Genomic DNA, 26,525 nt, shown 5'->3' with positions numbered 1-26,525 from the left:
TCTGCTCAGAGATGTCAGATGCCCACCAGGGCTCTGTTTGTGGTTGAGGACACCACTTCCTTTTCCTCTCTTCCTTCCTATGTTTAATCCTGACTTGTGCTACAAGCAAAGGTCTAAAACCCTCTGAGTAACCACCTCTGGTTTACCTAAAAAGGGCCAAAAGAAGTTTACAGAGCATCTTCCTGAAAATCTGCCTCCAATCCCATCCCAGTCCCTCGAGGGCGTATTGTGTGTTCCTGACACACACCAACATCCCTGCAGCCAACCCTCACCTTCTCTCTGACATCCAAAGCCCTTTTCCACTCCGAATCCTTTGTAAATCACCCTTTTAACATCCATTCCATCATCTGTGCCTCTGTCAGGCATTTTGTTTTGCCCTTTCCTTTGCACTTTTACAAAAGCCTTTCCTGGCTGCTGGGCTGCATGCAGCGGCATCCAACAGCTGCAGCCTGGCCCTGGAGTGCAAATGTCTCTGCACAGGATCAAGCTCCACCTGCCTCATCCCAAAGCTGCACACCTCTGTTCCTGCCCCTTTGGCTGTTCACTGCAGATTTCCATCCGTGAGCAGACGTTTTTTTCCAGTGGTTTCTGCTGAGTCAGAGAACGCTCCGCGAGGGCTGCCGCTCCTCCACGTGGGAACGCGCTTCTGGGGAATAATTACAGAGAGTTTAAATACGGATGTTTGGCAGCCAAATTGCTTCACATTCAGGCTCCTGGCCAGGAAGGCAGAGCCCAGAAGCTGCTCAGTGGTGCTGTGAGAAAATCCCTCGTTCCTGTGCCCATTGTGGGTGCGCAGAGCTCGTGGGCTGGGATTATCTGGACACGGCAGTGTCCCGGTATCCTGCTCTGACGGAAAAGGTGCTCACGGCTTGGAGGGTCCCATGAATTGAAATGCTTCTCAAATAATCCAACCTGCACTTATCCAGCATCCTGTACCTGCCTTCTTCTCTGGGTCATACCCACCAGGGGATTTTTTACCCCTCCATTGCTGGATTTGGGAATGTGCTGCGGGCAGGGAGCTGATCCCTGCGGATCTCCTGCTCTGCAAGGGAGATGACGGAAGCACGCCTGTCGGTAACTTTTCCTCCCTTAATTTTTTTTTTTGAGGCGTATTTTAAGTTGTGAAACATATTGACTGTGAGATGGAGATAAGAACAAGAGGAGACACAAACAGTGTAGGTGTTACTCCCGGTTTTTTGCAACTCCCACTTTGTTGTAAAAATAGCCCAGCAAGCAGCACCCTGCTCCGTGCCATCCCTCACGGGCCAAGGGACGATGGCATCACGTTCCTGGACATTGGTGACTGAAGCTGGGATGTAAGGCACGTGCAGGGCTGCTGACAACTTCACCTTCCTTAAAATCAACGGAGAAAAATCCCACCAAAAGATCAAATTAAAGGTTTTTAAATGTTGTTGAAACACATTAAAAGTAGCGATATCGTTCCAAAGTGCTGCGAAAATACCTTGTGTTGAGCTGGAGTGCTTTCCATCAGGAAAAGGGGCAGTGGGAAGGGACCTTGGGATATCACTGAATCCCCTTGAGTTTCTGGTCACGCTGCCCGTGACGAACCCTATCTTTACACCACACCTGTGCCATAATTCCTACGTGCCCTCAATTCTTTTGCAACTCTAAACCCCAGCAAAATACCCTTAATTAGGCCTAGGTCAGTTGCAGAAATCAGATAAAACTCCTGGCGGCTTCTTCCAGGAGCTGCATCTCCTGATGGATGGGAACGTTGTGCAACGCGGGGAGAGCATCACCAGCCGTGGGCTGGCAGCGGGGCAGAGCAGCTGCGGTGAGACACCAGGGTGGCACCTCACAGGAGAAAGGCGCAGACAGAAGCAGTGGTGGCTCTCTGACCTGGGGGACAGGAACCCTCCTGGCAGGACCGGGTGAGTGCTCACTGATGTTTCTCCTGAAGAACCTGGGATTAGGGAAGCGGTGCAGGGAGGATTTACAGGAGCAAGTCACCACCCTGCACCGAAACCTGCCCTGAATGACCTTCCCCTGCTCCATTTCTTGCTTTTTTTCCCTCTGAAGTAGAGAGGGAGATTCCTAACCAGCCTCTCAATGACTGCTAAGGCAGGGAGAGCGCTAAGGACAAAGGGGGTTGGTTGTTTTCTAGCCCAGGAGGCCTTTTGGGCAGGGATTAGTGGTTTCAGGGCAATTACCATAAATAACATCACTGCATAAATGTTGGAGAGGTTTTGGAGAGGCCAAAGCATCTCTTTAGACCCAAGCTGAGGGAGACATGGGCTATGGCAGCAGCACCTCCCCATAAATAATTGTATTTTTTTACAAGAGCCATTAACCACATCTGCTCGCTCACCCTGCGCTGCAGTTGTGTTTGATGGGACATGGGGCTGGAAAATGAGAAGTGGGTTAATTCAGAGGAGAAAAGGGCAGAGGAATGGGTGTTGGGTTTGGACACAAAGTTTAAAAAGGGGTGTTTTCCAACAGCTGGAGGTCATTTTCCTGCTTCATCAGAAATTTGGCACCCTCTGTGCGCCTGACAGCCAGCAGGCACCGGGATGGACAGCGATGACACCATCACTGAGGAGGTCTGCAGGGAGGACGACGTTGGGGACGGACAGTGAGTGCCTGGGGGCGATGGTGGGGGTTTGGGTGGTTCTGTGCCCACCTCTGCACCTCTCCCCCAGGCTCCTGGAGGTGATGGTGGCTGGCTACCCAGTGCTGCTGGTGAGGAACAGGAAGGAATTCAGTGCCATAGGCAGCAAATGTCCCCACTACGGTGCCCCGCTGAGCAAAGGTAACCCTGGCTCAGGGCAGGGGGAAAAAACCAACCTTGGGGAGGTTGGTTCTCAGTGCCCAGCTCGGGGGGGGGGATTCTCTTGCAGGGGTCTTGAGAGGGGAGAGGCTGCGCTGCCCCTGGCACGGCGCCTGCTTCAACATCAGGACTGGAGACATTGAGGAATACCCTGCTCTGGACTGTATCCCCTGCTTTAAGGTGACTTCTTGTCCTCCCATCTGGGGGCCTCTCACAAGCCCCCTGCCCTGACCACAGCTCTGTCACTCAGAGCTCCAACACAAGGGATGATTCTTGGGATGATTTCTTGGGGTTTTGGGAATCCCTGCCCTAAAGCTCCTTTCGATCGAGGGTGATGCCATAGATCCTGGTATTCCTCAGAGCCAGCACGAGTGCTTTTGGAAAGAAAAAGAGGATTTACAGCTCTTCCTCAGGATGAGGAGAAAAGCTCATGAGCTCCTCCGTATCATGTGACATCCGAGATCAGAGACAGATGGAACACTGGATCAGGATCTCCCAGGAGAGCTCCTACCGCAACCTCATGGATGCAGCATTTAAAAAACCTCTCCCTTCCCTCCCTCAGGTAACAGTGGAAGATGGGAAGGTGTTTATTACAGCAAAAAAGAAGGTACTGACCTTACCTGCTGTCACTGAGCACAGGCAGCACCTTGGGCCGCCTAGGACTCGAGCATTTTGTTGCAGGACCTGGAAAGCAGCCTGAGGGTGAAGGACACAAGCAGGAGGTGCCTCCTCAACAAGAACACAATTCTGCTGCTGGGGGGAGGTCAGTGAAGGGATCTGCGCTCTTCCCCTTCCACACACGCTGGGAGCTGCCACTCTCCTCTCCAGGGAGGGCTCACCTCCTCCTCCTCCTCCTCCTCCTCCTCCCTGAGGCATCAGAGGGCTGAGATGAGCATCTCTCGTAGGTGTGGCTGCCCTGGTGTGTGCAGAGACCCTTCGCCAGGAGGGATTCACCGGCAGGATCATCATGGCCACCAATGAGAAGCACGTTCCCTATGACAAGTCCAAACTGACCAAGGTTCGTGTGACACAAGGGCAGGACCGTGCCCGGGTGCCGCGTGTGACATGGGCCACCCTCAGCTGAGCTCCACTGTGACAAGCCCACTGAGGTGTCCAAAAGGAATAGGGGTGTTATTTCCAGGAAAACATCATTTTCCTCGCAGAAGTCTTCGATCAGAGTCAAGATGAGCTGATGTTTTTATCTCCTTTTATTGAGTTCTTCCCACTGAAGTGTGATGGTTTTTCTGAAGTGGGCACAAGGCGATGGGGATGGGGCAGTGTGGGGAGCTGTGATTCACTGATACAAGGTTCATCTCTTTTACAAATCGACTCCACAAGAAACGCTTCAGGAGAACTGCTGCCTCTAAGAAGTGCTTCATTTCATATTTTTGTTGTGTTTCCAGGAAATGAACTTGAAACCTGAGGACATGTACCTGAGGAAACCTGAATTCCTCAAGGCCCGCGGCATAGAGCTGTGGACAGAGAAAGAGGTACCAGAGCTCAGTGCTCAGTGGGGGATCCTGTTCCTGCCATGGGGAGGGTGTAACACTGATCTGTGCATCTGTGGATGGACCTGTGGGAAGTGGGAGAGGACCCCAGCACCCCTCATCTCACCTGGGTGCCCAGAAACAAGGCACACAGGCACAGGCGAGACCGAGGGTGCATCAGAGGTACCTGTCTGATCTGTGCCCCCTCTCTCCCGCAGGCGGTGTCCGTGGATTTCCAGAAGCAGAGGGTTCGCTTCGTGGATGGGTCCTCTCAGAAGTACCACCAGCTGCTCATTGCAACGGGCAGCCAGTGAGTGCACAAAGTGTTGGCCACACACGGGATTTTAGGCAGGGCAGCACTGGGATGTAGAGGTGGGGGTAGGAGCTGAGATGAAAGGGCAGAATGGAATGACACAGCCGTGCTCCCTTCTCGTTCTTTCGGTTTAATTTATATCATGAAACACATCTGGATTCTCTCTCTTTCAGCTCTGGCTTCCTCAAAGTCCCAGGCGCAGACCTGCAGAACGTTTGCACCCTCCAAACCCCGGAAGAGTCCAGCAAGGTCTTGAAGCTGGCAACTGGGAAGAATCTGGTGATTGTAGGAGCTGCATTCATAGGTACCAGGCTGGAGTGGGTGTCAAACCATCGGCGAGAGCCTTCCAAACCCCCTTCTGTTGGGTGTGCACATTAACTGGAGGCCCTCAGGGAAGGGATGTTCCTTTTCCACCCGGCTGGGATCCTCCCTGGAGCTGCTGGGGGTGTGTGTTACGCAGCACACACTCATCCTTTCCTCTGATAGCCAGAAACTTCGTGAGCTATAAACAATTGCTACACAAGGATAGAGGGAAATGTGCCTTACGAAAAGGTCACTGTCCTCCAGAGGAGCTGGATTCCCCAGAAGTGTTGGGAAAGCCAAAGGGAATTATTTTGTACATGACCAGGAGCTATTCTTTGCATCTCCTAACATCCAGGTCCGTGTGCACGCGAACAGAGAGTGGGGGGAGCAAAATACCTCAGCCCAGAAGTGCATAGCAAAGCAGTTCAGCACTGGCAGCACGTCAGATTTGTTCTCCTGGAAGGGGAGAAGGTTTCCAAAGGCGCAGGTTGATGCTTGCAGCAGGCTTACCTCGGGCATGCCTCTTCCTTGCAGGAATGGAGGTAGCTGCCTTCCTCTCAGACAAGGCTGGAACCATCTCAGTGGTGGAAAGAGAGGAGTTCCCTTTCCAGCACGCCCTGGGTCCTCAGGTTGGAGGTGTCACCATGAAGGTTAGGAAAACGTGGGGCTGATTTCTAGGCTGGAGAACACATGATATCCAAGCAGCCCGGGGATCCACATCAGCCCAGGAAACCTCGCCCCTGTGCTGAGTCATAACTCTGCCTGCCCAGCCTCTGTCCTCTCCCACGAGCTCTGCACACAGGGCTGGTCCCAATCTTCCCCCACACACACATCAATTCTTCGTCCCAAACCCACCTCACACACCGGTCCTGGCCAGGACTGCAGAGAAAAGTCAGGATTCCAGGCTGCCTGCGCCAGCCAGGGACACAAATGGAACCTCCCTGCAGCCCTGGAGCAGCAGCAGAGCTGCCTGCCTGGGTTTTGGCTGGGTAGAGCTGTTTTTATAGCCTGGAATTTCCTAATGAATACTCAAACCAGTCCTTTTCAGATGCTGCAAAATAAAGGGGTGAAGTTCCACATGAAAACAGAACTCTGTGAGCTGAAAGGAAAGGATGGGAAGGTCAGTCATGCCTTTGTGATCCCTGAACTGCTAATTTTAGGGGGGAAAACCCCAAACTGAGATACAGTGCCTACATCAGGCTTTCCTCTCCCATGTCTAGAGCCTCCCTTCCTTTTCACTGAGCACAGCTCTGGGCTCAAAGGGCACCAATAGAGTGTTCCTGTCCCAGGGACAGCAGCGTGATTTTCCTTTACATCCCCAGCAACACACATTAGTTGGACAAGGTGATCCAAACCTGGGGAAGAAAAAAGACAGCAAAGAGCAAAGCAGCAGGGAGGCTGTGAGAATCAGGACAGAGGTTTTAACTCTTTATTAGTGATCCTTCCTTCTTTCCTAGGTCACAGAGGCTGTTCTTGCCAACGGAGAGAATCTCCCTGCAGACGTGGTGGTGCTGGGAATAGGTAAGAGACCCCAGCTGGGAGAGGGAGGCAGCTTTGGGAACGGGGAGAGCATCCAGCGAGCCCAGGGCATCACAGTCCATTTCCAGGACACCATTCCCTGCAGTCTCCCACTCTGTTATCATCCAGCCCTTCCCCTTGGCCCCAAACGCCTGGCAAAGTCAGCAGCCCGTGAGGACAGGCTTGGCAGGAGGAAAGGAGCTGGTTACACTCTCACTGTGCCTTTGGCTCTTGCTGAGCTCCACAGGTCCCTGCTGCATTACCAGGACGAGCTGTGTCCTGGGCCCTGGTTTTACTGCCCCTGCAGTGGCGCAGCACCAGCCCAAGCACAGGGGGCTCCAAGTGCTCTGCTCCAAGCAGGAACAGGAACTGTGAAGCCAAATTTCCTCCCTGTCCCTGCAGAGCTTCTTTGCATTTCATCCCCGCTCCTCTCCCCGCAGGGTCAACCCCCAACTCAGCATTCCTGAAGGGCACCTCCATTGCCAGAGATGACAAAGGGGCCATCCTGGTGAATCTGGTGAGTGCCAGAGTATCCCAGCTCGCACCCCATCCCTTCCCTCTCATCACTGCACCAATTGCCTTCTGTCCCATTAGCACATGCAAACCAACATCCCGAATGTCTTTGCTGCGGGGGACGTGGTCACCTTCCCGGTAGCGCTGCTCGGCGGGGACAGGTCCAGCATCCACCACCAACAAGTGGCAGAGGCCCATGGTGAGGGCACAGCACTTCCAGCTCCTTAGAGATGGGAACGGGACAGAAGGGAAAGCAGGAGACAGGGGGAACAATTTATAAGCACCTGCAAGAAAAATATTCTCCGTGTTGGTTCATCGCAGGTCACTGTGCTGCTTTAAACATGCTGAGGAGAGGGCAGGAGTTGCACACTGTTCCTTACTTCTGGACCACGTTGCTTGGGAAGAGCATCCGCTATGCAGGTAGGAAGGGGCAGAGGGAGGGGAACAGAACTTCTTCCCCCTGGTTGGGCCTGTGGACACACTGTGGTGGCAGAGTTCACCTGAAGCAGTTCAAGCTCTGGACTGGCTGCCATGGTGAGTTTGTGCCCCGGGCCTAGAGGTCACCCCGAGCTCTTGTTCTTTGCTGATCTCCAGTGGCTTAGAGGTCACGGAGGAGGAACTTCCCTCTCCAAACCAAGGAGAGGCTCAAAGTCAGTTCTGCTTGTCCAGAGCCTTCATGTCTGCTCCCCAGCCCTGTGCCAGCCCCAGTCACTGTCCCCTCTGTCCCTCCCACGCTGGCTCTGAGGTGGGACGGGTGGCAACTGCTGTGCCAGGGCTCCCTGAGCAGGCTCTCTCTCACAGGCTGTGGGAAGGGATACACAGACACTGTTGTGAAGGGCAGCCTGGAGCAGCAGAAATTCCTGATCTTTTACATCAGGTGAGTGAGTCCAGGGCCAGTCCATGCCCTGGAAACAGGGCACAGTCCTCTCTCTTACAGCCTGCAAAGATCCCACAGAGGCTCCACATCTCCTGGCTGCGCACTAAAGGCAGCTGCTGGGTGCTGAACCAAAGAAAACCGAAGCAGAGCAGAGAAGGAGAAGAGAATGAACACAAATGTTGGCACCAGCTGGGCAGAGAGCCTGGGACACATCTCTCCCTCTGCCCCACTGCTCCCAGGCTCAGTGCCCAGCTCCCAGCAGGGCCAGGCAATCTGCCACGAGCCCCTGTGCATCCTGCAGCACCAGCCACCCTGCCATGAGCCCTCTGAAATGCAGCTGCTCCCTGGCCGCTGTGCCACGGGGATGCTGCTGTGCTGAGCTCTGTACACGGAGAAGATCCACATTCTTCCTCTTTCCTTTCCAGGGATGGCCATGTGACTGCAGCTGCCAGCCTGAACTGCGACCCCATGGTGTCTCTGATTGCAGAAGTTTTGTACTTGGGGAAACAGATCTCCAAAGAAGAAGCGGAGTAAGTGACATCCTGACTGAGCTGGTGGGTGGCTCTGTGCTGTTCCCCGTGCCAGCAGAGCCCACTGAGAGACGCAAAACCAAGAGGAGTCACTGCAAATCCCCCAATCCCCAACCTACCTCTTGTTTCCAGGGCCTGTGACATTGGCGACATTGGCAACGTGCCCTCGCTGGCACAAAGCTAAGCTTGGTGTGTGCCCCTTGTGAGGGGTTCACAACCAGGTGTTAACAGCTCCACATCCTCCCATCCTGGAGCAATAAAACCATCAGCAAAGCTGAACCCAGCACCTGCATTTTGTGTTTGCAGAGAGCCCTCGGCCGTCCACTTGTGCTGGGCAAAGCTCAGCGGGGCTGGCGTTCTGCTGTGCTGGATGAGAGGAGGATGCCCATGGCTCAGCTGAGGCTCTGAGCTGGCTGCAGCCACCACACAGGCACAGATGCACCAGCCAGAGATCCACCAGCTCCTCCTGTTCCTTCCCCGTTGGCAGAGAGCTCTCATTTAGCACACCGGTCACGCTGACCTTCTCCTTTTGCAAAAACACATTTTCCCAGCGAGGGGAGCTGTGACCGAGACAAGCTGCTCTCCCGGCAGGGAATGAGGTGGGCTGTGTGCAGGAACTTGCACAGAATACCCTGCCCCTAAGGACACAGGGATGCCACCCGACCTCTGAGCCAGCAGCACCTGCTGGCAGTGTCACTGCTGTCTCGATCGTTGCGTGAGCAGCCAGCCTCTGGCAGAGAAATCCCAGATCCAGCCTTTCCTGCTGTGTCCCTGCCTGCTCGGAGGAGGTGGCCAGATGCTAGAGGAAAGAGTTACTAGATTTTTGCAAGGCAACAGCAAGCGAGGCTGTGATTTCTACAGGAAACCTTGCACTTACTCACCAGTCACATGGGGCTGTGCAGGAGGAAGGGTAAGTCCCAGGAGCCGAGCGAGTTCCCACAGGGACACTCACAGACAGCCCAGACCCTCTCTGGTTTGACCTGAGGTGCAGGACAGCCAGAGCCCGAGCCCTCTGCCCAGCAGCTGAGACACTGCAGTGCTGCTTTTGTGTTGAACACCCAAACTTGTCTTCTGGCACCTCACACGTGAATTTGACCTGAAATACGATGTTTTGCATTTCCCGACCCAAGGCTTTGGTGCTTCTGCTCGGGGCAACTCGTTGCTCTGAAAGAGCCACATTTTAACCGGGAAAGAGCTGGGTTTCAGCAGCACAGGTTGTTCCTTCGTGGCAGGGAACGTGTAGATTTGTGAGGCACATGGAGCACACAGCTCTCATAAGATAAATCTGTGCTGCAGAAGAAGGGGAGCATGGCCCAGGAGCTGCTCCTCCCTGCCCTCAGGCACCCTCCACACCCCCCACCATAACTTTCTGCCCCTCCATGCACTCCAGGATGTGTTGGGCACGAAGCAGGTGCCAGCTGTTTTGCATGGACTTGCAGCAGGGCAGCTGTGGTGCAAGAGACGGGCTGTGCCTCAAGCTGGAGGAACTGATCCAAGGGCGTTCAGCAGTCCCACTCCCTCTGGGTGACAACCGCCCCAAAGAAACCCAGCTTCTTGTAACCATCAGCAAGAACACACCAAGCGCAGCAGCTTTATGTAAGAAGGGAAGACCACAGGACAACAGATTTATTCTACTTCTGCCACTTAATGGGCACCAGGCCGCTTTCTGTGCTTTGCTGGGTGCCAGGGTTTGGGAGCAGCCCAGCCTTGGGCAGCTGCAGCCTGGGCAGGCAGATTGAGCTGAGATTGTGCAGACATTTCAGCACAGGGCTGTTCCTCCCTGCCCGCCCTCGGAGCTGGGATGAGCCGTGCTCTTTCTGGCAGGCCCTGGGCGGCGATGCCTGGATGCTCCCCTGATTCCCATTCACCATGGGAGCTGGAGGTCCCGGCAGTCCCGTGGGAAAGCCTGGGGTGCAGAGGCTCCCTGGAGCCCTCGCTGTGCCCGTGGAGCTCCCCTCTAACTCAGTGCAACCCCTTCTCCAGCCCTGGAGAGCAGCTTCCAAATTCCTCCCGGGGCAGTCTTCTGCTTCTGTTCACCAACGAGCCAGAGCCTGGACCGTGGAAGAGCCCAGTGAAGCTCACCACGGCCCCTGTGAGTGCTGCTAGCTCCAAAATACCTGGAATGCTGGCACTGCTGCGGGCCCTCCCAGGGACAGAGGTTCCGGGAACAGCCGCGCAGGGCCGTGCGTGACTCGGCCCTGAGTCACCGTGGCCCGGCCCCACCGCACCCGGCCCGACCCGCAGCAGGGCAGCGTGGGTGTGGTGCCAGCCCTGTCCCCAGGCTCCAGCCCACTGCCTGGCATGTTGCAGGATTAATCCAGCTCCTGAGCTCAGCAGCAGGTCAGACCTGTGGGCTACACCCAGCCTTCGGCTCGGGACAAACCCGAGGCGCTGAAGGATCAACCCTCCACCAGCAGACCCCAGAGTGGGAGCAGTTGGGGGGCACAGCTCTGGTGCTGTGGCGTCCCGAGGGTCTGCAGCTCCCACCATCTTCCCACCTGATCCAGGCAAACCCACAGGCAACAAACTTCCTAAACCAGAACAGTTGAGCAAAACAACGTTTAATGCCTCTCTCAGTCTCCTCCTGTCACCTCCCAGCTCGGTGCCACCCCACTGAGGAAGGGGACACAGTTTGACAGCCCTGCTGGCACGGCTGCCAGGAATCCTCCAGCCAAGGCTCTGTCTGGAGGCTTTGAGGAGACTTTCTTCATCCTGGTCGGACTCATCCTCAGCCCTCCAATCCACAGGACGCTGCAGAGTGGCTCATCTGGGTCGCTCAGGGCACGGCTCTGGCTGGCGTCCAAGGTCCCGGGGACGAGAAGAGAGTGGCTACATTCAACAGTTCTTCAACTGGCAGCTTTAGCTACTGGAGAAGGACATAAAGCTTGCCACTGAAGAACTGGTGCTGGTTAGCCAGGGGCAGGGTGGCACGGCGGCACCTGGGGAGGGAACACACATTTCAGAGCCAGGATTGAACTGTGCCAAGCTGAGCTGTCACCCACAGCAGCTTTTCCTCCCTCACTCCCTCATCCCAACACTGATCCATCGCTCTGTCCTCTCCCCAGGGCTCCCTCCCATCGAAGGAAATCCAGAGGCCGCTCCAACCTCAACTCTCCCCATCCCTCCCGGTTCCCAAGGCAGGCAGTGCGTGAGCTCCAGCACCTGCAGCCAGCCCGAAACCACGAGCGACAGGCAGGGAAATCCAAGGCCATTTCTGCTGGAAAACAAAAGATAAGGCAACCTGCTCCGGCAGGGCCGGGTGGCTGCAGCAGGGAGGCCACTGCAGGTAGGGGTTACAGCGTTCCCAGGGCTCACCTCGGGCATCCATCAGCGCTGGCAGGGTCCCACCTGGACAGGAGCCAGCCACTTCCTGACGGGGAAGACACTTTGTCAGGCGGCTGCTGCCAAGCCACCGGCGGGGGAATTTCGGGCAGCCCAGCCCCTTTCTGAGCCGTTTTGTTGGAGGACAAGGACGCCAACCCCAGGGCTGGTGTGGGATCCCACCGCTTTCCCATCGGCCCGGGAAAAATCCCTTTTCTACAACACCCAGCGCTTTGGCTGCTGCGGATGGGGTTTTGGGAACCCCCTGGGAAACCGGGCATGGTGGGGGACAGATGGCAACGGGAACATGGGAAATCCCCGGGGGGCGACCACAGCATCCTCCCACCAGCGCCACCCCAAAGGCACTGGGGACCCCGGCTGGCCCCGGGCCCGGGGGAGCCCGGACCCCGGTGGGTGCTGCGGGGCTTTCGGTGCGGGGCCGGTGGCCGGGGCGCAGCGGCGGCGGCGGGGCCCGGCGGGGATGCCGAGCATTCCTGGCGTGCCGGGTACATCTGGTCCGGATTCCAGCGAGCTGGTCCCGGCCCTGCTCCACCCCCGCCGGCCCGTGAATCAGCACCCGCCGCTGAAGCCACCGGTCCCGCCGGCACCGCGGGCCCCGCCGGCACCGGGGGGCGACGAGGAGGGGGGCAGTAGGTAACAGGGTTCCCACCCAGCCCTTCTCAGCACCGACAGACCCCAGCGGCTATGCGAAGGGCCCCGGCGGGAGCCCACCCCGCTAATAAAAATCGCTGTGCCCCCAGCTGGTGCCCCTCTCCCGGTATAACCGGGTCACCCCCCCCCTCCCCCCGTGTCTCTCCTCTCGGTAAAACCAACTCCCCCCTCCCCCCTAACGGAGGCAGCTCCCCCCACGGCGCCCCACGGCAAAGTCTCTCCCTCCACTCCCCCCGGGACACTCCTCCGCCTTCCCGACCCTCCGCTGCCTGGGATGCTCCGCTCCGTGCCCACGGCGGGGAGCGGCCGTGGGTCAAAGTCTGCCCCGTCCGGTCCCGGACTGAAGGTCACCCCCGGGGCGGCCACCGCCCGTCGCGGGGAGGCCCCGGCCGCAACCCCGCCCGCCCCACCGGGACCCCCCGGGCGGGAGCAGCGCACGGGCCCCCGCCCCAGCCCCCCCTCCCCGCCCCGCCGACACCGGGGGCGAGGCCGCCCGGCCCAGGCGGCGCCGCGGAGCCCGGCGAAGGACGCGCCGTGCCGCAACCCCACGGCCCGCCCTGCCCCGGGGAAAGGTGACCTTCCCCAACGGGGCACGGTGGGGCCCCCTCAACCCCCGGAGCACCGAGGGCAGCCCGTGGGCTCGGCCACCCTTACCCGCCCGTCCCAGCGCGGTACCGGCGGACCCACCTGCGCGGCTCGGCTGGGCTCGGCTGGGCCCGACTTGGCCCGGAGCCGGCGCCGCCGCCCCGCCGGTACCGCCCCGGCCGTGCCCGGTGCCGGTGCCGCCGCCTCCCCCCGCCGCACGCCGGCTCCGTCCCGGATCAGCTGGCGGAGTCATGACGCAGCCGCCCCCCGGCCACGCCCCCGGCCACGCCCCCGGGCCAATCGCCGGCCGGCACCGCCGGCGCGCGCCGCGCCCGCCCCCGCGCCGCGATTGCCGCCCGCTCCAGCCAATAGCGACCCGGCGCGACCCGCGGCTCGGCCAATGGGAGGGCGAGACGAGCGCTCTGTCCCTCCCACCCCGCCGGGGAGAACTCGGCTCCCTCCCGGCCGGGCGGCGGTTGCCTTGGGAACGGACGGAGCCGCCCCGCCGCGGGACATGCCGGGAGTTGTAGTGCGGCGCGGCGCTCCCGGCATGCCCCGCGTGCTGTGAGTTGGCATTTTCAAGCGGGTGAAGGGGCGGCGAGGGCAGGGCGGCTCCGAAGGGGCTCGACCCTTCCGCGGGCCCCGGGCGGGGCGTGGCGCTGCCGCGGGCATGGCCCGGCCGCCCCCGCCCGCCCTCGGGCGGTGCCTCCCTGTGCCGGGGCTGGCGACACAGCCCCGATTCCGAGAAGTTGCTCTAAGTCCTCCACCAATCAGAAGTGAGCGCTCGCCGCGTGCACCAATGGGCGGGCGCGGGGGGCGTGGCCGAGAGAACTCGGCTGACCCCGATGACTTGGCAGCGCCGCGCGATGACTGGACAACTTCTTTAAAGGGGCCGCGCCCGCCGGCGCGGGAGAGCGCAGGGCAGCGGCGGCTCAGCCTGGCCCGAGAGTGTCGCTCACCCGCTGCCCCACCGGCACTCCCGGCGCCGCCGCTCCCGCCCCGCGGGGCGCGGGTCTGACCTGCGGTGCCCCTTTAAGGCCGTTTCCTGCCCTTCGTCCCAGTAACAGCTGATTGCAGCGAGCCAGGAACGGGGGGCCAATCGGCGGCCGCCACGTCCCACCCACGTGACACCCACGCGCCGCCGCGCCATGCGGCGCTGCCCGGCGGGAGCCCCCGGCGCCCTTAAAGGGGCCGCGCTCGGTCCGGCCGCCCGTGGCTATCGTGGCCGTGTGCCCCGTGGGTGCTGCCGCACCCCCCGGTCCCGGAGCCCCGACACCGCCCGAGCGGCGGTGGGAGGACCCGGTTCGGCTCACGGGCACCGGGGCCGGCAGCTCCCGTAGCGTGCGGTGCCTCGCGGGGTAAAGGGCGGCAGGGTCCCGGGGCGGCTCCCCCGGGCACTCACCTGCCGCCGGTGAGGTCCGCCCGCGGCGGGTGGGGGACCCCTTTAAGACCGGCTGCCTCGTCAGCGCGGCTCGCCCGGCTCCAGCTGACAGCCCGGGGCGCTGCTGACGTCACGCTGACGTCACGCCCCCGCCGCGTCACGCCCCCGCGCCCCGGCCCCGCGCCCGCCCCGGCCCCCCCCCGCCCCGCGGCCGCTGGAGGGAGCCCGGGCCCGGCCCCGCGGGGCCCCGGCGGGGAGCGCGGCCCGGCCCGGCCCGGCCCCCCCGCGCACATGGCGGCGCGGTGGCCGCATGTGACCGCCGTCACCTGACCAACATGGCCGGGGCCGCCCCCGCCCGCCGCGGCTGAGCCGCCGCCGCCAGGTAACGCGGGGCCGCCGGGGGCGGTGAGGGACCCCACGGGGGGATGAGGGCTCCCCGGACCGGCCCTCGGGGCCGCGGGGCTCAGCCCGGTTCTGTCGTCCTCCTGCCGGTAGCGAGGGCCCGGAGTGGCCGGGGCCGCCTGGCCGGCCGTGGCCGTGGCTCGGTGCTGTGGGCGAGCTCCGTTCTGTGAGCATCCTCTGTGTCGCTCTCCGGGTCCCTTTGTGTCCCTGATGCGGGGGTTATGCTGCAGAGATCCCATCGTGTGCCCCCTCCAGCTGCGGAGCTACCGTTGTGTCCCCGCCACCGACCCTGGGGCCGCAGATGTCACCCTCCACATCGCATCGTGTTCCTTTTCAGTTCTTGGGGCTGTGAATGTCCCATTGTGTCCCTCAAGCCTGGGGCTGAAGAGGTGCCATCGCGTCCCACTCCCTGGCTGTGGATGTTCCATTGTGTGTGCCCCCACCGACCCTACCCTACGCCTGCAGAGGTCCTGTCATGTTCCTTCCCCTAGTGCTTGGATGTGCAAGTCCCCATCGTGTCCCCCTCCCAGGCTGTGGAAGCCCCACCACATCACCCTGCCTGGCTGCACAGGTCCCGCCTTGTCCCTCACAGCCAGGGTTGGTCCCTTCTCAACCCCCACACACGGGCACAGTGGCAAAGCTCCTCAAACCAGCTTTTTTTTCTTTTTTTTTACCCGGGTGCCAATGGGGAAGTGAGACTCGCTCCTCGCTGGGGCGTGCAGGGTGGTTCTGCGCCGCTCCGCTCGCTCACAGCCCGTCTGGGCCACCTTCCTCCCCGCAGAATCCAGCATGGAAGGCTTCCTTCGGAGCGTGGAGAAGGACCTGAACATCGACCGCCGGCAGCTGGCCCCCGAGAGGACCCACGTCACCGCCTTCGTGCCGGCGAAATGGCTGCAGAGCCTCAGGGAGCGCCGGGCTCTGCCGGCGGCCTGCCCGCGGCCCGAGGGGCTGAGCGAGGTGGAGGTCCGGACGTTCCTGCAGCACTCGGTGCAGAAACTCCCGGCGGGCTGGACGCGGGTGGAGATCCACGGGCTGCGGAAAGCCCGGCTGAGGTACCCGCTGCGGGCACGGCCCCCCGACCAGCGCTGCGGCGGCGACGCCGACAGCCTGCACGGCTTCATGCACGGCGTGGCCACCCAGAACTACCACAACCTCTGGGGCCGGGCTCACGGGCTGTACGCGCGGCCCTACCGGCGCCCGGACGCGCCGCCCACGGTGCCGGCGCTGGACGCGCTGAGGGCTGCGCTGCACAGAGCCTACGGCTGCCCCGTCCTCCAGGTGGGCAGGAACGCGCCTGGCGCGTCCCCTGCCAAGGAGAGCGTGGCCAAAGCGGTGCCTCTGTGCCCCAACGTGCTGCAGGCTGAGGCGCTGCTGGAGTCGGCCGACGTGCTGTACGTCATCTACCCCTACGTGCAGTACTGCCTGCACGACGTCGTGACCTTCAGCCCGGCCAAGCTCACCAACAGCCACGCCAAAATCCTCTTCCTGCTCTTCCACGTGCTGCAGGCCATGAAGGCTTGTCACCAGGCGGGTCTGGCTTGTGGAGATTTCTCCCTTCGGGACGTGGCTGTGGACGAGAAGCTGTGCAGCCGGCTGCGTGTGAACTTCAGAGGCTACGAGGGACCGGGGGAGGAGGAGGAGGAGAATCTGGAGGGCGGTCTGGGACGAGAGGGCGAGCGAAGCTGCGTGCAAAGGCAGGGGGGTGGCAGGCAGTGCCTGCCAGAAGGACCTCCGAGACCTGGTGTTGCAGTGGGTGCACGGGCAGGTCAGCAACTTCGACTACCTTATGCGCCTGAACAGCTTGGCTGGGAGGAGAATGGGAGACCCCAATTACCACCCGGTTCTTCCCTGGGTGGTGGACTTCACTACCAAAAATGGCAAGTTCAGGGACCTAAGGAAATCCAAGTTCCGTCTCAACAAGGGCGACAAGCAGCTGGACTTCACCTATGAGATGACCAAGCAGGCGTTTGTTGCGGGGGGGTCGAGTGGGGAACAGCTCCACGTCCCCCATCACATCTCGGACGTCCTCTCGGACATCACCTACTACGTGTACACGGCCCGCAGGACGCCCAAGGCCGTGCTGTGCTGCCACGTGAGGTCCCAGTGGGAGCCCAACGAGTACCCAGCCAGCATGGAGCGCATGCAGAGCTGGACGCCGGACGAGTGCATCCCAGAGTTTTACACGGACCCCTCCATCTTCCGCTCCATCCACCCGGACATGCCCGACCTGGATGTGCCCTCGTGGTGCAGCTCCTACGAGGAGTTCATCGAAGTTCACCGCATGCTGCTGGAGAGCCGGGAGGTCTCCCAGGACCTGCACCACTGGATTGACCTCACGTTTGGCTACAAGCTGCTGGGGAAGGATGCGGTCAAGGAGAAGAACGTCTGCCTCCACTTGGTTGACAACCACACGCACCTGACGACCTACGGGGTGGTGCAGCTCTTTGACCAGCCCCATCCCAGGCGCATGGTGGGACCTTCCTACACTCCTGCTGAAGCTCCAGCCATCGCCCGGCCTCTGCTCCAGAACATCCGGGAGACTGTGGTTTTGGAGGACGCCCAAGGCCAGGTGACCGATGCGGTCAACGGGCTGGTCCTGGAGGCTACTCCCAGTGAAACCACCTGGTCTGGGGAGAAACCCGTCGCTGGTGAGGACGATTTGGAGCAAGGCACGGAGGCCCTGGATTCCATTTCAGCTCCTGGGAGAGCCCCTGACCAGCCCTGTGCCGCTGTGCCTCCAGCACAGCCCTCCGCCCTCCCTGCTTATGCCGCCGACGGCAAATCCTCGGGGGTCCGACCGCTCCGCCGGAGCAAGGCAGGGGCTGCGGATCAGCTCGACGTGAAGATCACGCTTCCCGAAGGCTTCAATCCGCTCCAGGCCCTGGAGGAACTGGAGAAATTGGACAATTTCTTGGTTAAAGGCTTAAGCAGCGAGATGCAGCTGATGGAGCAGCCGTGGGAAGAGCCACCCTTGGGTCTCTCCGACCTCTTCCAGAGGGACATGCAAGCCCTGGGCATCCTGGTAGCTGAGATTATATTTGCACCGAGGCTCCGTCCTTCGAAGCCCGACGCGTCCCTGTTGGAGCGGTTCCTGATGGTGCGGAACCTGTGCCGTTACCATCCCAAGGAGATCCCGGCCCCGCTGCAGCACGTGCTGCACGTCCTGCTGCAGCTGAGCGTGCCCGTGGAGAAGCTGCTCAAGAGCAGGCTGGGCAAGGGCGCGGTGCAGCTGTTTGAGTACAAACCCATCTCCCAGGGCCTCCCCCCACCCTGTCCCACGCAGCTCCTCAGCCCCTTCAGCTCCATTGTCCCCTTCCCCACGTACTTCCCAGCCCTGCACAAGTTCATTTTCACCTATCAGGCGAAGAAGATCGAGGATGAAGGGCAAGGCCGGGAGCTTGTTTTCCAGCTGTGGCAGCAGCTGGAGGGAATCCTTTCTGAAATCACTCCCGAGGGCCTGGAGATTCTTCTGCCTTTCATATTATCTCTGATGTCCGAGGAAAACACCGCTGTCTACGCAGCGTGGTACCTCTTTGAGCCCATAGCTAAATCCCTGGGGCCCAAGAATGCCAATAAATACCTGCTGAAGCCCCTGATCGGCGCCTACGAGACCCCCTGCTCCCGCCACGGCCGGTTCTACCTGTACACGGACTGCTTTGTGGCGCAGCTGATCGTGCGCCTGGGGCTGCAGTCCTTCCTCCTGAACCTGCTGCCCCACATCCTGCAGATCCTCGTGGGCATCGAGAGCTCGCGGGAGGAGAGCAAATCCTTCCTGGGCACCGCCGAGGACGACGAGAGCGGAGGGGAGAGCCCCGTGTCGTGTGTGTTCGGGGAGGAGATCAAGATGGACGTGGAGCACGGCTCTGCTGCGCTCGACCTCCTGGACTACACCTCTGGGGTCAGCTTCCACGACCAGGCCTACCTGCCCGAGGGCGAGGACTTCCAGAGTGGCCTCTACGTCGGGGAATCCCTGCAGCCCCAGGAGCAGGAGGCGCTCAGCCTCGGCCGGCTGAGCGACAAGAGCAGCGCCAGCGAGGTGTCCCTGGGCGAGGACAGACCTGCGGATGGGGACTCCCAGAAGGACAAGAGCAGCTTGAAGTCGATGGACAGCAGCCAGGACCTGAAGCAGAGCGAGGACTCGGATGAGGAGGAAGAGGAGCGCGAGGAAGAGGAGCACGAGGACGCCGCGGTCGACGCGGAGCTGACGGTGGTGGTGGATGCTGCTGGGGCCTCTGTGGATGTCACCCTGGCTGACGACAGCAGCGAGCCAGAGGACGGGGAGGGAGAGGAGCTGCCAGATCACCCTGATGACAAAGAGCAGACCATACTGCTGGGTAAGACCCTGCCAGCGCCCAGGCTGTTGGGCAGAGCCTCGGGAGATGCTGGCCCGGATTTGGGGGTGTTTGTGGTCCCAGCTTGGGGGGAGGTGATGAAACCAGGGCGAGAGGCTGCGCGTGGCTCTGAGAGGCAGGGTTGGGGCAGCAGGGGCTGACAGCTAATCGGTGCCGTGCTGGGCACTGTCCTTGTGACTGCTGTCGTTCTGCAGACACAGCCTGTAAGATGGTGAGGTGGCTCTCGGCCAAGCTGGGCCCGACCGTCACGTCCCGCTTCATCGCCAGGAACCTGCTCCGGCTGCTCACGTCCTGCTACGTCGGTAATGCCCCTTCCCCGGGTGCCAGGCTGGGCTGTGCCCCCAGTCTGTCCGCTGGTGGCTGGGGTGTGGCTGCTGCTTCAGCTCACGATGCCTCGTTCTCCGGGCAGGCCCGACCAGGCAGCAGTTTGTACCCAGCAGCGACGAGAACAGTCCCCTGAGTACGGGAAATATCTACCAGAAGCGGCCCGTGCTGGGGGATCAGGTGTCCAAGCCGGTGCTGGCCTGCCTGATGCACGTGGCATATTTGTATGGAGAGCCTGTCCTCACCTACCAGTACCTGCCCTACATCAGCTACCTGGTCAGTATTGCCTTTTTCTCCTCTCTCTTGGGCCAAGAGCTGCGTCCAGGCACAAAGGGAAGATGTACAAATAATAGTCCAGCCACACCAGGAGCCTTCTGCATAAAAGCTGAGCTTGGCTGGGCTCTTGTCTGGGCCAGTGTGGGCTGAGAAGGGCAGGAGAGGCACTTTTCACCTCCTGCCACAAGCTCCAGACTGCTCCCAGCAAAGCACACGGCTGTGTTCGTACCCCCCTTCCCCTGTCAGACCTTGTGAAAAGCAGAGAAAAAGCATTTTTTTTCTGCTTTTCTGTGCCCAAACAGAGCTGGCACAAAGGTGGGATTGTGATAACGGGCAGGAGGAGCAGCCTGTGCTGCTGTGAGATTGCTGGAGGGAGCGTTCACAGAGGTCTGTGTGGGTAGATAGGGGTGAACTGGGAGGAGACCAACGGGTTTTCAACTGAATACAAAGCACTGGCAAGGCTCAACAACTTTTCAGCTTGAAGTTCGTATCAAGAAGCAAATGTATAATGCAGCTGCTTGAAAAACTTAATTTTTCATTGAAAAGGAAAAGGTTTTTGGATGTTTTAAACAGGCTTATTTTTCATATTGCTCCCTCTTTAGTGGTTGTAAACTGGTTATGGGTTCTTGTTTAAATGGAAAACTTCAGTAGCTTTCTGATAATTTGAACATAGAGGAAAAGAGGCCACAGCTGCTCATTTAAAGAAAACAAAAAGGCATTGTCAGTTTTTCCAGTGTTGAAGGGGAGATTTTTTTTTTTTTTCCAGGGGGGGGGGAAAAAAAAAAATCCCATTTTTCAGCAAAAAAATCATTCTCCACCCAGTTGCAATCATAGCTCCAGCTGTTCTCCTTTGCTTTCCTAAGCTCATTGCTTGGGGGCACGGAGGGGATTAATACCCCTGTGAAACAGCATTTGGCAACCTGATCCTGGGGCGGTGGAACTCGCGGGTCACAAATAGGATAAAGTCAATCCTTCTTGCAGGATTTGGCAGGGTGGCTATTTTGTGAGAGGAAGAGCCTCTGTGATGAGCTGGAAGATGGCAGGTGTACAAGAAATATAGCAGGAGCTGGGAATTGTCTGTGGGTTTTGTTACTGGCTCTCTTTTCTTGGGTGTTTGATTTGTCTAGGAGTTAGAGGATAGGACAATCTAGAGAGAAATATTTTAGTGTTGCTGCCAATGTTATTAACTCTTTGGCACTGCCATAACAGCAGCAGAACATTATCAGCAGAAAAAGGAATGTTCAGTGCAGTTCTGCCTCATGAAATTATTAGCAGCTGGATTTCTAGAAGCCAGCAGCAGGTCTGCCTGTCATTTGTGCTTGGATATTTCATGCAAGGAGGACTGTTCCTCTGCAGCCTGTGGGATGAAGACATTGATTTTTAATTTTAAATTGTGTGTATGTAAGAGTTTCCCCTCTCTCTGTGCTGGCAAATGATGCTCTGGGGTGTCCAGGGTGGTTTGGGCCAATGTGGGGTTGTTGGTCTTGTGCCACTTGCGGGGATGTTGTCCTCTGCAGAGGAAATCTGCGAGCTTAGGGGTGTCATTCCCCATTTTCTCCAGGCTCATCTCTGATGCTGACAGGTGCCTGTCAGTTTTTGGACTCATCCCTGGAGCGCCAGACACGTTTTGCTGCTGACATTCGGCGCTCGGGTTCCTCTTCCAGGAGCCGTGACCAGCAGTGCCGTGCTGGGCTCCGGGCTGAGCTCAGGTGGCCCCGGGGTCACCTTTGCCGTGTCCTGCTGGGCAGGTGGTGGCCCTGGCACTGAAGGAGTCCCTCTCACAGGTGGCACCCGGCGGTGGCTCCGGCGGGGTCCGGCTGAACAGCCGGAAGGAGGCCGGGCTCCTGGCTGCTGTGACACTGACGCAGAAGGTCGTGGTGTGTCTCTCTGACACCACACTGATGGACATCCTCCCCAAAATCAGTCAGGAGGTGCTGCTCCCAGTGCTGGGCTTCCTCACTTCGCCAGCTGTCGGGTAAGCGCTGCAGGGTTGGCACAAAATCAGGGATTTGGGAACGGTTCTGGGGGGGGGCATTAATGCTGCCGGTGCTGGGGGAGCGTTTCTGCACCTCCTTGCACTGATACACTGCTGAAAGCATTCTGATAACACAGAAAAGGAAGCAGGAAGCTTGAGGCAGAGGATGGAGAAAGGGGATATGTGGAGGGCAGGCTGGTCACGGATGTCCTGTTCAGTTTCCCCAGTGGAGCCCAGGCCCGTGTCGTCCTGTGTGTGAAGACAATCAGCCTCATTGCCTTGATCTGCCTGCGCATTGGGCAGGAGATGGTGCAGCAGCACCTCAGTGACACAGTGAGAAACTTCTTCGGGGCGTTCTCGCTGCTGCAGGAGCTGCAGGACCAGGTCAGTGCTGTGGGAGAGGTCCTCCTGCACTTCCCCAGGGCGGGGAATGTGGTGGGCGTTACCTGGCTGTGTTTGTGTGGTAAGAGCATCTGATCTTGGGGTTTATCTGACCTTGTTTCTCTCGTCCAGGGGTTGACGGCGGAGTCGCTGAGCAGCTGTGAGGTGCCGCTGATGGAGGTGCCCCTTTCGGACGGGAAGCTGCTGGCCCTGGATCCATCCGTGCTGGTGGAGTTACAGAAGGTGTTCAACCCCGAGATGGCCTACATCACCTACATCCCCTTCTCCTGCCTGCTGGGTACGCCTTGGCCACCAGCTCCAGGGATCCGTGAGGGCGCTCCGTGCTCTGGGCACGCGTGCTGGGCCTAAACTCCAGGGAAAACCCACAGCTTGTACAGCATGGCTTGGGCTGATTCTTGGGTTGGGAGCCCACTGGGCGTCAGGCTGGGAGCGGATGCAGCTGACCTGGGGGACGCTGTGTCCACATCCCTGCGTATGGAGGAGGATGATGGCGATGATGGGGACATTGCTTCCCTTGCAGCCACGTTGTCTCTGTCTCCTCAGGTGACGTTATCAGGACGGTTGTGCCCAACCACTCGCTGGTTGAGAAGCTGGCCAGCCTCCACCTGGAGAACGTGAACCCCCAGAGCCTGCAGGCCGTCGGCCTGGAACAAACACCGACTGCGGTGAGCTCAGACCAGGACCCTCGAGGGGCCGAGCCCTTCTCCAGCCCCCAGGAGGACACTCACTCCGGCACTTTTGGGAGCGTCCTGGTGGGGAACCGCATCCAGGTGCCCGTGGACACGCAGCGGGAGGGCCTTGGCCTGCTCCGCCTCGGCGCCGGCGCCGACGCGTTCGTTCCCAGCTCGTCCAGCGAGGAGAGCGCCCTGAAGCACGAGCTGCCCCGCAGCACGCACGCGCTGTGCGGGAACTGGCTGGCCTACTGGCAGTACGAGATCGGGGTCAGCCAGCACGAGCCCCGCTTCCACTTCCACCAGATCAAGCTGCAGAGTTTCTCAGGGCATTCCGGCGCCATCAAGTGCGTGGCGCCGCTGGGCAGCGAGGATTTCTTCCTGAGCGGCAGCAAGGACAAGACCGTGCGGCTCTGGCCGCTGTACAACTACGGCGATGGCACCAGCGAGGTGCCGCCGCGCTTCACCTACGCCGAGCACAAGAAGTCCGTGTTCTACGTGAGCCAGCTGGAGGCACCGCAGCACGTGGTGAGCTGCGACGGCACCGTGCACATCTGGGACCAGTTCACGGGTAAGGAGGGAAAGGCTGAGGAGCTGCAGTGAGCTGGTCCAGCCCTTAGGGGCTGAGTTTGGACGGCTCCTGTTGAAAACCAGCGCAGGAACCGGAGGTTTGCTGCGTGACTTGTCCCGCCGTAATGTCTGTCGCCTTCCCACAGGCAAACTTCTGCGGACTTTTGACGAGTTAGACGGCAAAGTCCCCGTCACAGCTGTCACCACCATGCCACCTCCCTACCACAGCATCTCTGTGGCCGGCGCAGACTCCGTGCTGAGGTTCATCGACCACAGGAAGCCGGGACTGCAGGTAGGGGTGCGGTGCTCTGTGAGTCGCCTTCCCCCAGCCCTGTGCCTAACGATGGGATCACGGCTGTGGTGGCTCCGTGGAAACCTGCTTGTCCCTTCGGTGCTGAGCTCCATCCCCCAGCTGGACTGTCTGTCTTGCAGCACGAGTTCCGCCTGGCCAGCGGCGTGAGCGCGGGGCTCATCCGCTGCCTGGCCGTGAGTCCGAGCGGCCGCAGCGTCATGGCCGGCTTCTCCTCCGGCTTCATCGTGCTGCTGGACACCAGGACGGGGCTCATCATGCGGGGCTGGCCTGCCCATGAGGGGGACATCCTGCAGATCAAGGTGAGAGGCTCAGCTGGGGTCGGGGTGGGACGCTCCGAGGCTGTGTGGAGCATCCTTCCTTCAGGGCTCCATCCTCGCTCCATCCCTAAGGGGCTGCCCAAGCTCTCCTGCCCCGTGGTTACTGCTGCTGCCAGCTGTTCTTGGTCCATCCCGTGCTGCCAGAGTCTGGCTCTCAGTCCCTGCCGGGCAGGTCTGCAGCAGGGGCAGGGAGGAGTCGTGGCTCCCGTGAAGGAGCGAATGTGTCGCTTTCTCCACGGGGCTCTCGGCTTCCCTGGGAGAGTGTTGCTCTAATGAGTAACTCTTGTCCATATTTACCCACCCCAGGGAGCAGTGCTGGGTCTCCAGTGTCCTCGACCCAAACATGGGTTAAACAAAGTTCAGCAGTGTGGGTTGTTTACCCTCTCACTAGCTCTGCTAATAAGCAGCTCCAGGCTTCTCCTACTCTCAGCAGTATTTTCAGATGTGAGAGAGCTTCCCCATTCCTTCTCCTGAGAAGGAGAATAGTTTGACAGGTGATTTAGTGGAGAGGGAGACTGCATGGTAATCCCTGTACTCGCTGCAGTAGTAACAGATGATGAATGAGTTGTGTTGGGTGTCAGGGTGTTGTTGAGAAGAGGCCAAGCCCATCTCTCAGAGGAGACTGCCAGCTCCCAGAGCATCCTTTGGTTTGCAGAGCTCACCCAAGGCCTTGCTAATGTGCTCAGTACCATCATCCGCTTGGGAATGGCTCCGAGTGTCCTGAGGGATTGCACTGTGACCACTGGATCACTGGCAGCCAGCAGCTGCTCTCGTGTGCAGCACCAGACTGTGAGTTTTTACAGAAATGGCTCACTGGCCTTTCCCCTCCTGCAGGCTGCAGAGGGCAACGTGCTGATCAGCTCCTCTTCAGATCATTCCCTGACCGTGTGGAAGGAGCTGGAGCAGAAACCTTTGCAGCACTACAAATCTGCCTCCGAGCCCATCCACGCGTTCGACCTCTACGGTAACGAAGTGGTCACTGGCACCGTGGCCAACAAGATCGGGGTCTACTCCATGCTGGAGTCCTCAGTCCTGCCCAGCAGCACGACCAAGCTGAGCTCAGAGAACTTTCGGGGTACCTTGACCAGCCTGGCAGTGCTGCCCACAAAGTGCCACCTCCTGCTGGGCTCGGACAACGGCGTCATCCGGCTCCTGGCGTAGCGACCCCCGGCCTGGCAGCCTCTGTGCTGGAGCTGGAAGCCAGCAGCGTGGCTTTTGGAGGAGGCACTCAGATGTTTCAGAGCAGAGGATGCAGGGGGAGGTGTACTTGTTACGTCTCTAACCTCTGTGTGTATCTTGAAAAAGAAAAAAGAAAACCCCCAAAAAAAGCCATAACTGAGAAACCTCCGCTGCTGCTGGGAGAGATGTTGGGCGTTGTAGGTCACTGTCAGCCCTGCAGAGAGGCCTGGAGCTTTCCTAACCGTGTGTGCCTGATCCCCAGGGGACTGTGAGCTGCCCTCCACACTAGCAGGGACCACAGGTACTCTTGTCCCTTCAGTTAGGGGTACGAGGTGCCTCTTGACAGAACACAAGTTTAGCTACTGCCACCTGCACCTCCCCTTCCTCTCCTGAACCACTGAGCAGCCCCACTGGGGTGGCAGAAGCTGGGCCTGGGAGCTGCTGCCTTTGGAGCTGCATCTCCTCGTCCCGTGGCCGGTGCTCAAAGCCCAGAGGAGGTGCTCCGTGAACTTTAGGTTGTGCCAGCTGAGCTAGAGCCTGCATGGGAGGAGGAGAGGTTCACCAGAGCCCTTCTGCTGCCGTGCTGGCTCCAGGGCAGGGACTGGGATGGAAGCCAGCCAAGGTACAAACCCCATCTGCTCTGCCAGTTCCTGTAGGAACGGGCTGCTGCACAGGGGCAGATTGGGGTGGGAATGTGACTCTCTAAGGAGGCCAGAACGAGATGCTTCCGTGGGGATTTTGGAGCAGTGGGGTAGGGCCGTGGTTGGTTGCTGCCCCAGCATCCCCTGATGATGTAAGGGGTGAGGAATGCCGTGTGTGCTATGCACTGGCAGTGATCCTCAGTAAATCCTAATCCTCTCCTTCGTGCTGGCCAGGCTCCTGGGGAAAACAGGACAGCAGAAAGGTGCTCGGTCTTGTGCCCTCCTGCCCTTGTAGGGTGCAAGAATCCAGCGTGGTCTCTCTTTGGCCTTTCCTTTGTCTGTCCCCACGCCGAGGGCACAGAGGATGCTCTTTGCCCCACCAGTAGGAGCAGCTTCCTCCCTTCTGTTGCAGCCCTTTTCCCACCTATCCTTCAGCCTGGCCAGAGCCCGGATCGGGGAGCAGGAAGCTCTTACCTTGGGCAGAGGAGGAGCCTGCTGAGGGCTGTCCTGGGAGGGGAGATGCCTTCCATCCAGCTGCAGCTGGGGAGGTGAGTGGCTGGCCAGTGCTGTCCTTCCCGACCCCAGGGGAGCTCTCAGTCCCGTGTTGCCTATTAACCATTTGCAATAGATGTAAATATTTACTTCTAATAAACTCTTTGAAAGAGCTGCAGAGCCGGGTGTGTGCGTGTGTGGAAGCTCTGTGCTGGAGGGGCTGGGTGTGCTGCCTGCAGCTCTCCTGCTGTTCAGCCCAAGTGACACCTCCTCCTCCAGGCTCCTCTTGTCTTCTGGGGGAGCCCTGGATGTAGGACAGGACT

The 26,525-nt window shown here is 59.7% G+C and overlaps 2 protein-coding genes and 1 long non-coding RNA gene across 3 annotated transcripts; 2 read left to right on the top strand and 1 right to left on the bottom strand.

The window, feature by feature from the left end:
* Positions 1-2,531: 2,531 nt before the first annotated feature.
* Positions 2,532-8,513, top strand: LOC120761417 (apoptosis-inducing factor 3-like). Its single transcript, XM_040082637.1, has 18 exons — positions 2,532-2,593; positions 2,661-2,770; positions 2,859-2,968; positions 3,351-3,395; positions 3,470-3,551; positions 3,694-3,806; positions 4,192-4,278; positions 4,494-4,585; positions 4,762-4,892; positions 5,426-5,541; positions 5,940-6,011; positions 6,349-6,412; positions 6,850-6,926; positions 7,004-7,121; positions 7,244-7,342; positions 7,724-7,799; positions 8,225-8,329; positions 8,462-8,513. Exons 1-18 carry the CDS (start codon positions 2,532-2,534, stop codon positions 8,511-8,513), a joined length of 1,611 nt encoding a protein of 536 aa, XP_039938571.1.
* Positions 8,514-10,874: 2,361 nt separating this feature from the next.
* Positions 10,875-13,101, bottom strand: LOC120761416 (uncharacterized). The gene is made up of 3 exons (XR_005703636.2): positions 13,010-13,101; positions 11,645-11,699; positions 10,875-11,268 (listed from the first exon to the last, which is right to left on the bottom strand). It is a non-coding gene; the product is annotated as an uncharacterized LOC120761416 (long non-coding RNA).
* Positions 13,102-14,550: 1,449 nt separating this feature from the next.
* WDR81 (WD repeat domain 81) lies at positions 14,551-26,376 on the top strand. The gene is given in 12 exon segments (XM_040082636.1): positions 14,551-14,670; positions 15,472-16,388; positions 16,390-19,024; positions 19,237-19,344; positions 19,452-19,642; positions 21,427-21,617; positions 21,836-22,001; positions 22,131-22,296; positions 22,563-23,261; positions 23,407-23,552; positions 23,693-23,872; positions 24,725-26,376. Coding segments are annotated over 11 exon segments (5,718 nt in total). The 5' UTR covers positions 14,551-14,670; positions 15,472-15,479; the 3' UTR covers positions 25,052-26,376.
* Positions 26,377-26,525: the final 149 nt, after the last annotated feature.

This window comes from Hirundo rustica, chromosome 19 (genome assembly GCF_015227805.2).
Source record: "Hirundo rustica isolate bHirRus1 chromosome 19, bHirRus1.pri.v3, whole genome shotgun sequence".
Taxonomy (NCBI): domain Eukaryota; kingdom Metazoa; phylum Chordata; class Aves; order Passeriformes; family Hirundinidae; genus Hirundo; species Hirundo rustica.
This window is presented reverse-complemented; position numbering and strand designations above follow the sequence as displayed.